At 32.4% G+C, this 16,612-nt stretch overlaps 1 protein-coding gene across 2 annotated transcripts in view; it reads right to left on the bottom strand.

Annotated features, from left to right (window-relative positions):
* TOP2B (DNA topoisomerase II beta) overlaps positions 1-16,612 on the bottom strand; it is a 54,794-nt gene that overhangs the window by 26,247 nt on the left and 11,935 nt on the right. For both annotated transcript variants that reach the window (XM_087824914.1, XM_087824915.1), the window contains exons 3-15: positions 16,140-16,230; positions 14,768-14,831; positions 11,599-11,744; positions 10,649-10,746; positions 9,721-9,933; positions 6,560-6,733; positions 5,047-5,148; positions 4,820-4,957; positions 2,834-2,972; positions 2,370-2,527; positions 2,102-2,227; positions 1,052-1,162; positions 864-969 (exon numbers count right to left, since the gene is read on the bottom strand). In XM_087824914.1, coding sequence (XP_087681040.1) covers positions 864-969; positions 1,052-1,162; positions 2,102-2,227; positions 2,370-2,527; positions 2,834-2,972; positions 4,820-4,957; positions 5,047-5,148; positions 6,560-6,733; positions 9,721-9,933; positions 10,649-10,746; positions 11,599-11,744; positions 14,768-14,831; positions 16,140-16,230 — 1,666 coding nt within the window. The remainder of the gene's footprint in view (positions 1-863; positions 970-1,051; positions 1,163-2,101; positions 2,228-2,369; positions 2,528-2,833; positions 2,973-4,819; positions 4,958-5,046; positions 5,149-6,559; positions 6,734-9,720; positions 9,934-10,648; positions 10,747-11,598; positions 11,745-14,767; positions 14,832-16,139; positions 16,231-16,612) is intronic.

The raw sequence follows: 16,612 nt of genomic DNA, 5'->3' as shown, positions 1-16,612 counted from the left end.
AAATAAATCATGAACATCAATGGTTGTTTAAAGTCATTATGTGAAAAGCTGATGGCTCAAGCTGGCAACAGTTGTACCAACTGATTAATTTTAGTGGACAAAGGAGGACAAACCATATATTACATGCCCCCTGACATAAGTATACAACACAACTTATTAAATGTTTTTGCCACATAAATCTAATCCACACCTGATCAAGTCTCCAATGTAACTACCAGCTGTCAGAGAATAAGGGCAGAGGAATGTAATGACACTACAGGGACACTCAGCAAAATCAAGAATGTGAAAAATGATACAGGACAATCAATCTAACTTTTTGAACAAATAAATTACAAGAAAAATATGAAAAGAGAAACAATATACTAAGATTTAAGAAACTTATCAACCAAATGCAATGTGTGAACCTTGTTTGGACCCTGACTCAACATAAATAAACAAAACAAAACATTATAAACATTTTTTTAATACAAGCAGGAGAATTTTAACGGTGACTATTTTAGATTATTAAAGAAAGATATGAAAATGGTATTATGGACTTTTTAAAAAACATTAAGCAATACATATAAAAGTATTATAGAAATAATATAATATCTGGAAATTACTCCAAACTAAAAGGGTGGCAATAAGAAGAGTTTAGTGAAACAAGATTGGCCATGAAATGGTGACTGTTTAAGTACATGGGAAGTCCATTATACTACTCTCTGTACTTTATAAACTATTCCATAATAACTATTTTAAAATTAGCAATAGCTACTTTTAAAGTCTAAAAGAGACAAACCTTCAAAATATTTTATAATGCTCTAATAAAAATAAATTTATGTCAGTAGTAACTTCACAAAAATTAAATATTTTAAAATACAAACCTTTGTAGTATTTTATTTTCCAGGCTTTCTGGTTTTCTATATGTTTTTTCCACTCATCAAATTCAGGAATACTGTAGAAGGAAAGTTCCTGCTTATTTTTGCTTGCCTTAAATTAATAAAAATAAAAAAATTAGTTTTCCTACTAACCTTAGGACAACAGTATAAAAATATATTAATGTAAATAGTACCTTTACAATTGGAGTAATGAACTCTTCAAGAAAACCATGCTTCAAAAGTGATGGCCAATTGTGGTGGATGAAATTAATAAGCAGGCCTTTTATGTGAGAACCATCTTGATCCTAAATAAATGTTAGTAAAGAGAGCTATAATAATTTTATGAAATATAATTACTTATATAATCAAATTTTAAAATGTATTAATGCAGCAGAGGCAAAATTCCATTCAAATTTTACAACAGCATGTTACAAAACAGTAGTTGTTATTCTTTAGATTATCACAGTCATGAATTTTTCTTAAAATTCAAATAAAAAATATAGCTAATAATAGATTGAATTTTCCTATGATTACAAAATATATTATCATTATATCTGTTTTATGGTTTACCCAGATTCCCCTAAGCCATACAGAAAACATGGTTATAATGCAACTTCACTGGGCAATGGGAGGCAAAATCATCCATGGAGAACAGGTATTCACAAGCCGCCTTTTGACATAAAAACTGCTATATTTCTGCTTAACACTGTAAGCAGCTTTTTCAGTTGAAAATTTTTCTCTACAAATGCTTTTAATTAGAGTACATAAAAGAAAAGCAGTTGGATGCATATAAAATTCTTCCTTTTCAATTTTCTAGTTCTTTCCTAGTTACTGTCATTTTACTGTTCAAGTCCTTCTAGTTTTTGTGGATACGAAATTATGCCATCATATAAAAATATTAACCAGTATCCTATTGATTAATCTTTCTTACTTATAAATTTCATCATTTCCTTCCTACTTATAGGTAGGCTTCAACCTTTTAGTAGTACAATATGTTCTACTCTTCTCATATTTGTCATATTTTAAAACATTTTTATAATAAATAACCAAAAAAATGGTTACCCAATAAATTAGACAATGTAAAATGTGCTTCACACAAACAGTGCCATTAAACAATGTTTTCTTCCCCACTGATGTACAATTACTTTCACTTGTACTATCTTGGAGCAAGTCTCAAAACAAATATTGAGAGGACAATCTGAAAAAGATATTAATTTTAAATATTTAACAATTTTTAAACCAACCTGATCAGTCATAATCATAATCTTTCCATAGCGCAAAGTTTTCAGAGATTCTGCATCATCATAACTTTTCTTGTATTGTAGACCAACTATTTTAATAATATTGTTTATTTCTGCGTTTTCCATGATCTGTATATAAAAGAATGGAAAGTATTTTAAAGTATTGAAATATGCAAAAAATGAGTCACAATTTACATTTAAAAATTCAACAATTTCAGTGAAGTATGAAAATGTCATACTTTATATAGCGTGTGAATACACAAATATATACCTGTTTATGAGAAGCTTCCCGTACGTTAAGAATTTTTCCCCTGAGTGGAAAGACTCCATATCTGTCTCGCCCAATCACACCTAATCCAGACACCGCCAGCGATTTGGCAGAGTCTCCCTCTGTTAATATCAGTGTACAATCCAAGGAATGTTTGCCACCTGAGAGAAATTTAAAAAGACATATACTCCACATTCCTCAATTTTACCAATGAGAAAACTTAATAATCACAATAATGATAGTGAAAGACTGTAAGAGTCATCTTACATTACGCTCAGTATAGTTTAAATATTATATATTTTATTGAATTCCTATCCCCTGAAAATGTGGTACATGTAGCAATTTTAATTAAGTGAAATCAGACTATAGGGTTTTATGTTCATAGTATAAATGTATGTGGAAAATGAAAATTTTCTATAACTGGATAAATAAAAACTTAAATATTTTTTTAAAAATCTAAATCTTACCAGCATCATTTGCATCATCCAGTTTAGGAATACCTTTGATTTTACTATACTTTACTGATGAACACTTCTTGTTTAGCTGAGTCTGAGCCTTAAATTTCACCCAGTTCAGGATACTTTCTACAATGCCACAATTAGAGGCCTAAAAATCAAAGAATAATGATATACAAACAAGCCAGAAGTTCATACACTTACCTAAAATTAATGTAATACTTGCTATCTGTGCAGTTATAGGGCAAAACAATAATGATGATAACAATGGTAAGTGCTAGTAAATTTTATTCTAACTATAGTAAAACTAATTCTAGCAGTAACTATACTGAAATATAAACACATGAAGAAAGGGTGACTTTACTAGATATGAAAAAATTCATTTATAATAAACTCCATGGAAAATATACATAGCTTTTCTTACAAGCTAATTTTGCTAAAATTAACACAGGTAAAGCTGATCCACCCTTGAATTTACCAGCTGGTAAATTCTAGACACTGACATTTTTGATATCTGTCAATACAAAAATATGAATCTTGAATTTGCTGACAAATAAAAAATATTAACATGAAGGGAACATCAGGATAAATTCGAGAACTTATGAATAGTCCTTATTCTTAATAAAGTTTGACAATGAGCATTTATTTCAACATTGCAAATTGTGTCACTCTGCAATTAATCAACACGTTTACCCAAAAAGAAAAAAAGTGAAGCACCTCCAAGTGGGAGTTATTTATTTTTCATCATCCTGGGTAGTTTGATTTTAGGTGTATGGAAGAGTTTTCTGGAATGTTTAAGATATAAAAAGAGGTGAAGTATATTGCCAAATTTAAATTTAATCTGCCAAAAATAAAAGAGTATAAAATCTAAAATCAAATCAGTTCATAATGAGAACTTATATGAGGGCATAAATTTGGGAAAGCATTAACATAGGGTCATTTGTATTCTGAATGGATTATGATCAGATCCAAAAGTACTATTTCTATAGGCCTTTTTTTTTTTTTTTTTTTAGAGAGAGATAGAAACATCAATGATGAGACAGTCATTGATCGGCTGCCTTCTGCACGCCCCCGACTGGGGATTTAGCCAGCAACCCAGGCATGTGTCCTGACCGGGAATCGAACCCTGATTGCCTGGATCCCAGGTTGACGCTCAACTGCTGAGCCACACCTGGCCAGGCTCTATAGGCCTTAAGTTACAATCTAAAAAAAACTTCTGTTTTTGTTTTTGAGAACCTACCATTGAAATTCTGATAATAGAATTTCATAAGTATGTTACCACTATCACAATTACTCCTCCATCAAACTATAAATTGCCAAACTGGGGGAGCTATGATTTATTGAGCCTTACATCCTCAGTGCAAACTATTTAAAGGAACTTTATATATGCTTATTTAACATGTTTGTTGTTATGGCTGAATAAGGGAACTGAGGAAAATCTCACTTATAGACAACAAACTATAAGAAGCTATTAGCAGTCACAAATCTTGGTTATAAATCTAAGATTTATTATTTATTTGTACTCTCACCTGTTTCAGAAGGGTTAAGGCAGCCTAAATAAATATGTGCAAAGTAAAATAAAATTTTAAAATTTGTAGAATAAAAAAAATTTTGTTATACACGTTACCACAGTTTTTTTTTAAAACTATGTAATGGTAAAAATCTGGACATCAAGTTGAAATGAGTAGAAAAGTTGAAATCAGAAGTCCTATAAGGACCTGAACAGCTGTTAGGGGATATCTAGCTTTATAATGGCCAATGCAAAGTTAAAAACACAATTAAATACATGATTACCTATTTTAATTCTTGGCAAAATAATCCATTCTTACAAAACAAAGATTACCCTTTGAAGTCTGCAGAATTAAGTGTATTAGTTTGTAGTATAAATACACCTATACCTACAATTAATATAAGAAACTAATCACAAACAGAATAAATAAAGAAAACTACTTAACTCTCAATAAAAACACACTGAAAAATAATATAAGTTTTACTTACTGCTTTGAAAAATTTTTCTGACAGTTGGCATTTGGACCCAAAACTTTTGGGCTGCAGAGTCATGTTTTCCTTAGTCTGAGAATCAAAAGTTGGGTTTTCAATAAGGCAATTAATAAAAACCCATATATGATTTTTTACCTGTTGAAAACACACATAAAAAAAAAAAAGGTCAACATCAGAACTGATATTATTTACTATTTTAACAGAATACATAAACCATCACTTACTTGAAATGGTTTCACTGATACACCAGCTTTGTTCTTTTTCTTGACTACTTCAATCAGTTTACCAACAACTTGATCAACTACATAATCCACATGTCGTCCACCCTAAAGAGAAAAAAAAGAATCCAAAGTCTTCTATAGTAGGGTAGCAAAGTACTTAAATATTCATTTTTTTTCTAAAATGAGTGTTTAATCTTTACAACAACTTTGTGAAGTCAGTATTATTAAACCCATTTTCCAGAAGAGTAATATGAGTGTCAGAATAGCAGAGTTGGGATTTAAAAAATAAGGTTTCTTTGGCCAGAGTCAATTAGCCAATTTCATACAAAGTAAAAACAATTGGGGGGGAAAAAGACATGGAAGTGAGAATGAATATTGGCATGGGGGTGGTAATGACATTCACAATATTTCAACTTAGGGACTGTGGCAGCCATTGGCAGTTGTCCATCCAATATCCACTCTCCCCTTTTACTTTATTGACAAATCCAAATTTTTTTGTTTTTATCTGATGACATGCCCAATTACAAATATCACCAGTCTGGACTCCCTTGCAGTTAGAGGTATCCACATGACCCAGTTCTAGCCAGAGATGTTAGTAGAGGCCTACTGGATGGGGCTTCCAAAAAAGCTATTACATCCCTGATAAAAAGGGAGAAATTTAGTTGGCATGTGCAATTTCCCGACCCGATTCTCTTTCCCTGGAACTTAGAAATGAGACGTAGAGGTGTAGCAGGCAACTTAAAAGTCATGAAAATAAAAGCCAGATACTAAAGGTGGCAGAAAAGAAAGCCAGGGAGAGCATAAATCGCTGATGATGCTGTGGAGTCACAGTACTAAACTAAGACTGCCTACCCCTGGTCCCTAGATAAAGGAGGAAAAATAAAATCTTTACATGTTTACATTAGGTTTCTATTACATATAATAAAATGCAATCATAATGGATGCAGTATTTCTGTTGACCAGAGAAAGTGATGCTAAATTATTTTTAAAATTTAACATTAAAAAGTTAAAGCTTAAAGAAGAGTGACAAAGTAATAAATTACTGCTTTAGATTATTCTAAGGATACATGCTTGCTTGTATTGCCTAATAATACTTTATTATGGTCATGGATAAATGCTTTTAAATGAGAAGAATTTCATTTAATTTTGAAATCCAAAAGCTTAGAGGGTTTAAACTCAGTAGAATGGCCATCCTAAACACATTCATCTCCTATTAGTCTTTCTTCTACATTTTAAACTAAGAACACAGAATAAGGAATTTATCATTCTAAATTTCAAAAAATATAAATGTATTTAACTATAAACACTAATAGTATAAACTTATTTCTCAGTGGATAATAAATTATAAGACAGCTATTTCACAGACAATAAGCTTTCATTTTCATAAGTCAATTTTGATTTCACCAAAGCAGCTTTGGGTGGTTTTTTTTTGCTGTTGTTATTGTTTATCTTCTTGTTTTTAATGAAGCATTGTTCTATCACTGACTTAAAAATAAAAGAGAATTAGCCTACTTACTTTTGTCGTTGCAATACTATTTACAAAGCTGATTTGCTGAAATCCTTTCTCACTCAGTGTCAGGCAAACATCCCATCTTTCATTTGCGAGTTCATGAATAACTTTCAGGGCCACTCCAGTTTCATCCAATTTGTCTTTCACATAAAGATCTACATAACTTCGAAACCCATTTACCTATTAATTTGAAAAACAAAAACAATAAACAATCTTACATTGGCAGCTCAACTGGGTGAGTGCCAGCAGGTACTCTTATACTTCCATTTCCCCTTATTCACAACAGCTTATTCAGCAGACCCAAACCTTCATGACTTTCCCCTATTCTAATCCTTGATCCTTACCCTTTAAAAAGCAATTCATTTCATATGTACTTGATAAAGAAAGGTTATGAATAGATAGCTGGACAAAGTATTATAAAATCTTTCAAAAGTTTAAGTTTTTTAAATAACAAAGCAGACTTCTAGTTTGAGTTCAGACATGGAGAGGGCTGGGGGAAAAAAAGAAGCTTCTGCCCTTACAAGAGCTGGTCAGGAAAAGTGATAATTTATGAACCCTCAAAAAATTGAGATCACAAGACATCTGGCCATCCTGAGTCTGAAGAGAGTCAGGAGTCTGTAGGAGACAGAACCTAAACATTTCCTTAACTGGGCCAGAAGCTGTGTAATGTCATATAAGCCAGTAGGAACATTAAACCAGAAAATTTGACAAATTGCTATAGGACAAGTGTGGACCAATATGAGTATGTGAAGCCCCTGAGGGCTATAGTCATAAGGGGTTCCCACTCTTTTGCAGGCTTTTCCTTCAGGAACCCCAGCAGGTTCTCACAGGGAAGAGAAAATCTTTAAAAAGATCCTCCAATGGTGCTGGCTGGGGGAGGAGAGAGCAGCCCCTGGAAATTCCACCCATACCCATCTCCCTTACCAATAAAAACCTTTATTTGCCAGGAGAGGGATACTGCTGGAGAGCATTGGCAAAAATATCACTGTAGCTGGAATGAAGTAATTCTGCCCAGGCTTACCCCATCCCACCCCCAAGTCATTTAAGTTAAAAACAAAAAGAGACTTATTATTCTGCAGGGCAGGGAGCCTCAAGAATACTGAATGAGAATACTGGCAGATAACTACTGCAACTAGGGAAAGGAACAGAGGGCAAAGAAAAATCTCTACTTCTAGAAGAGGAATAGAAATATTCTTAAAGGCCAAACCCTTGAGACACAGACCCACTATACACTCCAAAGTCTAAGACATTGTCAGGTATAACCTACCACCATGCTAGCAGGCCTGCAATAATAATGGTAGGCTTCAGCTGGAGGAGCTGCAAGAGATATACCTCCTTGAGGGGCAACTCAAAGGGAAGGCCCAAATCAAAGAGGAAAGACAAGAACAAGAAAGAATTTGAAGTCTCTGTTGCCCACAGTAACAACAAACTTCAATCCCAGTAACTACAACAACAACAAACTGCAAACAAATCCCACTTCCTGTATAAATTAACATAAATCCTCATACTAAAGCCTATTTATTCCATATCTACTACCTATATAGCATGGCTGTTTTTCTACAAAAACTTGCAGGGTATGCCAAAAGGCAAGGAGAAAAACAGTCTGAAAAGATAAAGCAATCATCAGAATCAAACTCAGATAATGTCACAAGTATTTTAACTATCAGATAGGGCATTTAAAATAACTGATTCATATGTTAAAGGCTCTAATGGAGAAGGTAGGCAACATGCAACTTCAGCAGAGATGGATGCTATAAGAAAGAATCAAATGGAAATGCCAGGATCAGAAACAGAAGACATGAAGAATGCCTTTGGCAGACTCATCAGTAAACTTGACACAATAAAGGAAAAAATCATTAAAATTAAAAATAGGTCATAAAATAATTAAAATACCATTTCATCTAAAAAAAAAAATAGGGCAATAGAACTGAAACAGAAAGAAAAAGAATGAGTAAAGCAGAGCAAAACATCCAAGAGCTTGGAACAATACCAAGTCATATAACATGTGCATAAATGAAACAATAGAAGAAAAAGAAAGAACAGTACAAAAGAAATACTGGAAGAAATAATTGCCAAAAATTTTCCAAAATCAGTGACGGGCAACAAACACCGAACAGAATAAATGCAAAAACACACACACACAAAAACACCCATATACACACCTAAGCATATTCACACTCAAAGTAAACAAAGACAAAGAGAAAATCTTCAAGGCAGCCAGAGGAAAATGAAACACCTTACCAACAGAGGAAGAAGGATATGAACTACAGCAGACTTCTCATCAGAAACCATGCAAGCAAGAAGACAACAGAGTGACATCTTTAAGTATCGAAAGAAAAAAATGTCAACCCATAATTCTGTATCCAATGAAATTTCTATAGTCTTTGAAAGTGAAGGAAAACAAAGACTCTCTCTGACAAACATAAACTGAGGGAATTTATTGCCAGCAAAAATGTCCTACAAAAATGTTACAGAAAGATCTCCAGGCAAAAGGAATATAATTAAAATCAGAAACTTAAACCTACACCAAGAAATTAAGAGCATTAGAAATGGAGTGAATGAAGGTATTGTATTTTTAATTTCTCTAAAAGATAACTGAATGCTTAAAGCATTAACACAACATTACGAACAGTGGGAAAATGTCTGCAGTCATTTTCTCCAATGTTTCCTCTGCCTCATTCTCTTTCTTCTTCTGGTGTTTACACTATATGTAAAAATGAAATATATGACGGCAGTGACACAAGAAATGAGAGGAAGAGTCTGAAGATACACTGTTATAAAGTCCTTTCACTACACATGAAGTGATCAATTATGTGAGAGTAGACTCAAAATATTTACAAGTGAAATTGTAAACCCTAGGGCAACCACTAAAAAAGTTTTAAAAAGAGGTATAACTAAATGTAGGTGATAAAATGGAATCATTAAAAAATGCTCAATTAAAACCAGAGAAGGCAGAATAAAAGGAAATAAGAAATAAGGAACAAAAACAATGAATAGAAAACAGCTAGCAAGATGTTTTAATCCAAATATATCAATAATCACTTTAAACTGAATCACCTCAACACACCAGTTAAAAGAAAGCGGTTATGATATTAGATTTTTTCAAAAATCTAACCATAAGACATCTACAAAATAACAAAGCATTAACTATTTTAGAACATGCTTACAGGCAATTTCTTTCCATTAAACATAACCTTGACCCCTTTGCATGAACCAGCCAAATCATACGCTCTTCTGGTCATGAGGGCCACAATATCCTTGTCAAGTTTTTCCATCTTAAATTTGGACAGATCTGGTTGGAATGTTATGCATGTGTAATCTTCACCATCAAAATGTTTAATTTTGGCTTCAGAAGTCTTCATCATATTATTCATCCATGTCTTTAAAAGAAAAAAATATTCAAATATTTTATAATGCTTCTAAATTTTATAATACGTAAAGACTCAGTTCATGAAATATGATTACCACAACTATATACATTTTTCAGCTTCACAATAAACCAAGCAAATTTTTGAACCTGATATTAAAGATGAAAAAATTTTAAATACTACTATTAAAACAACCTCATATTGAAAATAAGCAAAATAAACTCCACAACTTTATACACTATTAATAAAATATCAAGTTCTTCAACATGACTATATAGAATTTTACAAAAATAAATAGGTATGGTGCTTTCCTAAGAAAATTATTTTAGCTTATATAAAATTTCAAACTATTTCCAAAGGCATAGAAGAGTAACATAAGTTAACAATTTTTAAATATGAATTTCATGATTTAAGGAGGAATTTTTTGAACATCCAAAGTGGATATACTTCTATTATCTTTGAGGTTCAGAGGATTTTCACTAAAGCTTAACTAGGTTCAAAGAAAAGTCTGTTAAATAAAGTACTTTGTTTTCAAGGAAAAGGAGAAAGATAGGCTTATATAAAATCTCCCGGGCATTCTAAAGTCTTTTATACTATGATCATGTGCTTAACACATAAAAATGTGTGTGTGTGTGTGTCACTGCAATTTACCTAAGGTTCTATTATCTTAGCAAAGCAACAAAACATGATTATTTTAAAAAATCAATTAGACACATTTCTATCATACCTGTTTAAAACTATGTTTGTATTCTTTGCAAGCAGTTTCTACTGTAAACTTTGTACTGAAAATATTACAAAGTTTTGCACCATAACCATTTCGACCACCTGTAAGAACAATTAAATGTGAAAGGTTTAATGAAAATGATTTTAAAGGAACTTTGTTAACTTACCTACCACAGGACAGGTCTGTTGCAAAACAGTTTCACTTATTGCACTATCTTAACAATCATCAATTGAATATTTCAGAATACAGATTTTTTCATTTAAAGAAAAATACAATTAAGATTTAGCATATATAGTAGTATAATTAAAATATGCATTTTGTACATTCATTATCTTCATCACAATTTTTAACATTAAGCTTGGTATCTCCTATAATCCAGGAAAATCCATGTTGAGTACAAAATTTAAACTTTTTATCAAAGTCACTTCTCTATTATAAATTTTTAATTTTTGGTTTTAAACACACACACAAAAAAAACAAACTATCAACCTCCTTGGGTAACATAATAAGTAGGAAGACATTTGGTTGGTCTGGTTAAAACATTTTCAACTCTGTTTACAGACTCTATATTTTCAGTCTTGACCCTCTTAAAGATAACAGTTTAAGAGTAATTTAATTGATACCAAAATACATGGTGTTTATGAAATAACAAACTCACACATACAGGGATCACACATCTTACTTCCCTCAGTAATTCAAAACTCAATCTGTCAGCCAGCTTAGAGTTCCAGGAGATCTAACATTAATCGATGTACTATCAAGTTCAACTTTTAAAACATCTATCAGACTATAATCAAGACAGTGCTTACACATGATAGTTTTGGAATTTTTCTCACAATAAAACTCACAGGTTTCCTCTTCTGTAATATTTTATATGAGAATAATAAGAGCTTTTATGTTGAGAGCAATATTTTTTAATAAAAATTCTAATCAGCCATTTAGACTTTCTTTACCTGTTACTTTTTTCTCATCATCATCATAGTTACTGGATGTTAAAAGCTGTCCAAAAATTAAGGCAGGAACATAAACTTTCTCTACTTTATGTTCTACTACTGGAATGCCTTTCCCATTATTCCAAATGCTTATAATGTTAGATTCACTGTAAATAAATAAGCAGAGTTTAGAGTTTAAATAGTTTAAAGACATTAATTTCCATCAAAAGCAAAGTAATCCAGAGTAGACCTGAATAATTATAAGCAAAACACCAGTCATTACTAATTAAAAGACACTCAATCACCTTTCCAGAAACTACTTACTGAGGAAATACATTTCTATCCCTGGGTTATAACTCAAATTAAGATCACTAAGATCTGCAAGTAATACTGCAAAATTTCTCAGGAAAAGTTCTTCTCAACCTCCCAGAAAAGAGTGAAAGCAGTGAAGCTTTTACAGTAAGAAGTCAGCCAGAGATTCCGTTTTCTTTTCATGTACATTACCCATGATCTTCCTGCTTCATTCTACCAGTGAAACAGCTACGAACCACAAGCTAGCTCTGAAGAGCCAGCAGCCATTGTCATTTTCCTTTCCTACCAAACTGCTGCAGCAGTACAGGTGATAAAAGGATAGACAGCCTGAACTATATTCTATTTTCATGCTAAATATTAGAGGGCTATTTGTATTGTAGCAATCACTGCACTAGACTAATTTTAATGGTATTATACTATGTAGATATTGCCAATTTCAGGTTCTTTTAGGTTTTTCTATCACAAAAAAACACACATTTTAGCTCTGAATGGTATGGAGTAGAGGATCCTATAGCTAACAGAAGTTTGATATAGGCAGTAGTCCCAATGAAAACTTTTGCCTACCCTGCTGTTTTAAGTAGTATATACTGCAGTTCCTTTACTCATTTAAGATCCAAAATTGCAAAGAAACACAGCTTCATAACAAACACTACGAATTTGCTTAAAAAGCTACCATTTGCCAATCTGATTCATATTCTTAATACACTTCACATATAACTTAATCTCTAAATAGTTATTAGAAGTAATTATTGCAACTTAAAAATGTTATAAAAGTCAAAGTGAAAATCAAAGATTCAAGAGGAAATTAATTGAATAAAAAAGTAATTTAAAACAAAAAACTAAAAAATGACTTTTAATACATTATCTTCTTTCCCCAAATCAGCAACCAACTTTTCTTTCCTCCACTTTCCATATATAGGTTCACTGTCCAAATCTCATAAGCTCAAATTTTGTATCTTTTTTATTTTTTAATTGATTTTTGGAGAGAAAGGAAGGGAGATAGATGACTGATATGATTTTACAAAAATAAATAGGTATGGCCCAGTCGGGCATGGCTCAGCGGTTGAGCGTCAATCGAGGATCCAGGAGATCGTGGTTTGATTCTCGGTCAGGGCACATGCCCAGGTTGCGAGCTCGATCCCCAGTCAGGGGTGTGCAGGAGGCAGCCGGTCAACAATGACGCTCTCATCACTGATATTTCAACTCTCTCCCTCTTCCTTCCTCTCTCTGAAATCAATAAAGATATATTTTTTAAAAATAGGTATGATCTTACTCCCATATAAAAATGTTTGTTGACTGAAAAGGGAGTTAGAAAGAGAGTAATAAAGGCATAGAATTACTCCTTGTCGAGAGCCTGTAATAACCCTAAGGTATCATGCCTCCAAGAGCTATTATTTGATCTACAGAGTTGTTTTATAGTCCACTTCCTGATCACTCTGTTATAATGGTATTCTTTGTAAGCTCTTTTTAAAGTCCATGTTGTTGGATTAAAGTGGCCAAAACAATGAAAAGAACCAAACAATCATAACCATGTTCATCAAGAATGTATTTAAGGAAAGCCCCTTCTTCCTTAGTTTTCAATCAGAATCTTTCAAATCTAAATTTTAAAAATGCATAAACTGTCCTGGCCGGTGCAGCTCAGTTGGTTGGGCATCATCCCTGTGCACTGAAAGGTTGCCAGTTCAATTCCCAGTCAGGGCACGTGCCCAGGTGTGGGCTCCACCCCCGGTGAGGGGTGTGCAGGAGGCAGCCAAGATCGATGCTTCTCTCTCACATTGATATTTCTTTCTTTTTCTCTCCCTCCCCTCCCCATCCCTCTCTCCCTCTCTCCCTTCTTTCCTTCCCCCTTCTCTCTCCCTTCCCCTCCCTCTCTCCTTCTCTCTCTCCCCTCCCTCCCCCTCTCTAATCGATATACTATTTTTTTCAAAAAAATTAAACATACAAAACATTTAACATCTATTACTCCTAACTAGGTCTCCTAAAACATAATAAATTATAGTTTTTAACAGATAATTTCTTAAATATGGAAGAAATGGAATCTTGACAGCTAAAATTTTCTTAAACTTCTGTATATGTTGTAATTTATAAGTATCTTACATATCTTACCATATAAATTCTCAAGAATAAATTCATTATAAAAATGATCCAAATTTTTAAAAATAAATTAAAAAAGAAAAAGAAAAATCAAGAACTTTAAAAGCATAGTTATGTGGTAATTATTTCATATAAGATACAGTTAATTTCATGATATAACCAAATATAAATTATATTTTAATTATATCATTAATATTAACCATGCCATCTGAAATCAGGTTATTGACAGGAAGGCTATACCTAAATTGTTAAATTTTCATGTTAGAGAGATATCTTAAAATCATGTTAAATTACTAATGAAATTATAAAGGATAAATGTAATGTAATATTGAATAAAAGGCATGCTAATGAAAGCAAGATAAATGTAACAACTATATTTCTAACTTAAAACTTCAGCCCTGGCTGGTATGGCTCAGTTGGCTGGAGCATCATCCCATGCACCAAAGGGTCACTGTTCAATTGCAGGTCAGGTTTCAGTTCAATCCCTGTATGTACAGGAGGCAACCAATTGATGTGTCTCTCTCACATCAATGTCTTTCTCTCTCTCTCTCCCCCTCCCTCCCACTCTCTCTGAAAAGCAATGGAAAAAATATCCTCAGGTGAAGATTAAAAAAAAAAAAGTATAATGTTCTGGCTAAAAGGAGAGAAAATAAGAAGGCCTAAACAATAGGGACACTACAGAGCACTGATAGTGTACATTATTCATTTGAGGAAAACTCATAAGTTGGGGAATATCTGAATAAAACAACTTAGCATAAAAAAATTAAACTTGAAATATACTTACGGATCGATGGAAACTTTAATACAGGTCATGTTCTTATCTCTCTGTTTATTGTCAGCTGCATTAACTATGAAATTAAATATTTCAATAAGTAATCAAAAATGTAAAGTTATATAAATAAATACATGGACACAACTGCATGTGCATCATGACTTAATATAAACATTTACATATGGTAATAGTTAATGGAAATAATTACTGTTAACTTCTAATACAAAACCTTATTTTCCAAATAATATTCTTAAATTTTATATCATACCAAATTATTCTCACGTCTTATATCACAAAACAAGGAATGGGGACTATTTTATGATATATAAAAACAAATTAAATAAGAGCAAACATCTGCAGTTACAACCCCCTACTCCAGATCTAACAGCAAAAAATTGGATTTAATTATATTTTAATCTTCGCAAAAAATAACCACTTTCTCTTGATCTCCTTCAATAAACTAGTGATTTTATGGACAGAATGAGCTAAAGCCAATCAGTTATTTTTGAATTACAAAGGCCGTCTTTAGCATCCTTAGAAATCTCTAAATCTTATGCACTATAACTAATAATAATATACTTGTATACATTAATCACTGCTTCAGTAAATCTGAATACAAGCTAGCTGTCAAATTAAACTTCAATCATAGAGGGAATACGTTCCTGATAAACACCTAAAAGTAAAACTGGGTGGACAGTTGGGAGGCAATAGTGAAAAAAACAAAACGTAAGTAACCGGTTTTACTCTCCTATCCTCCTAAAGACCCACTGGAAGAAGCTCAGACCCACACAACTCTGCTGTCTAGGAAACCTCAGGTGGCACTGATGAGGACACAGCACGGTCTCCAGAAAGCCCTTGGCTAAAAACATTTCCCAAGTGCAAGTATCCCTAGGAGTCAATTAGACTAGGAACTTCATTGTGATTTAATTAATAATGTGATTTGGAGAGGAAAGAGGTCATTCAGAACTAAGGTTGTTAAACTTTACTGCCCAACAGAAATACTTAATTTGTTGGTGAAAAACATGTTTCACCTCAAACTCACTGAATCTGCAAGACTCAGGGCCTGTAATGTCTATTTTTAACATGCCCCCAGGTGACTGGGATGCAAGCAACTCCCAGATTATTGCACATACAGGACCACAAACCAACTTGGAATTACTAATCAAATATAACACATTCATTTTACAAATGAATAATTAAAACACAGAGATATAAGCAGATATGAAAATATTACAGCAAATTATATAAATTTTCTGAAGAATGTTTATATCCAACGTAAAAAAAGAACTATGCCTTTAAAATGTATAGTGTAAGTCTGGCCTTAATATGGCCTTATAATGACATCAGTAGAAACAGATGCATCAAATATTAAGCAAGTACTCACCCAAGATTTCATCAAAGATCTTGTATAAACCTGGCACAAAGGTAACCTCTCTGCAATTCATTCCTACATCTTCATCATACACCCACATTAGCTGCATTGAGAAAAATTCAAAAGGACTTATGAAGTTAAAAGTGTTTACCATCAATTTCACACAGGATAAACCCACATCTGCCACTTCTGATGTAAATACTTAGATCTTCAAAGTAAAAAACAAACAAAAACACACACATATACTTCAGTGACAATGTCATTGTATTCACAATCAATTTAAATAACCTCAAAATTGAAAAATTTTTCATTTTTTAACATGTGTCTTATCCATAAAATTAGCTTTAATATAAGGCACCAAGGATTGTTAGAAACAGTATTTAAATAAAATAGGAAAAAATGAAAATATCTTATATTTACTTTACACTTTTACTTCAAGCTATATATCTTTCTATTATATAAGGAGCTGAGAGTAAAATGATATG

This window comes from Miniopterus natalensis, chromosome 15 (assembly GCF_054644295.1).
Source record: "Miniopterus natalensis isolate mMinNat1 chromosome 15, mMinNat1.hap1, whole genome shotgun sequence".
NCBI classification, from domain to species: domain Eukaryota; kingdom Metazoa; phylum Chordata; class Mammalia; order Chiroptera; family Miniopteridae; genus Miniopterus; species Miniopterus natalensis.
Note: the sequence above shows the minus strand (reverse complement) of the source record. Positions and strands in the feature narration are given on the sequence as shown.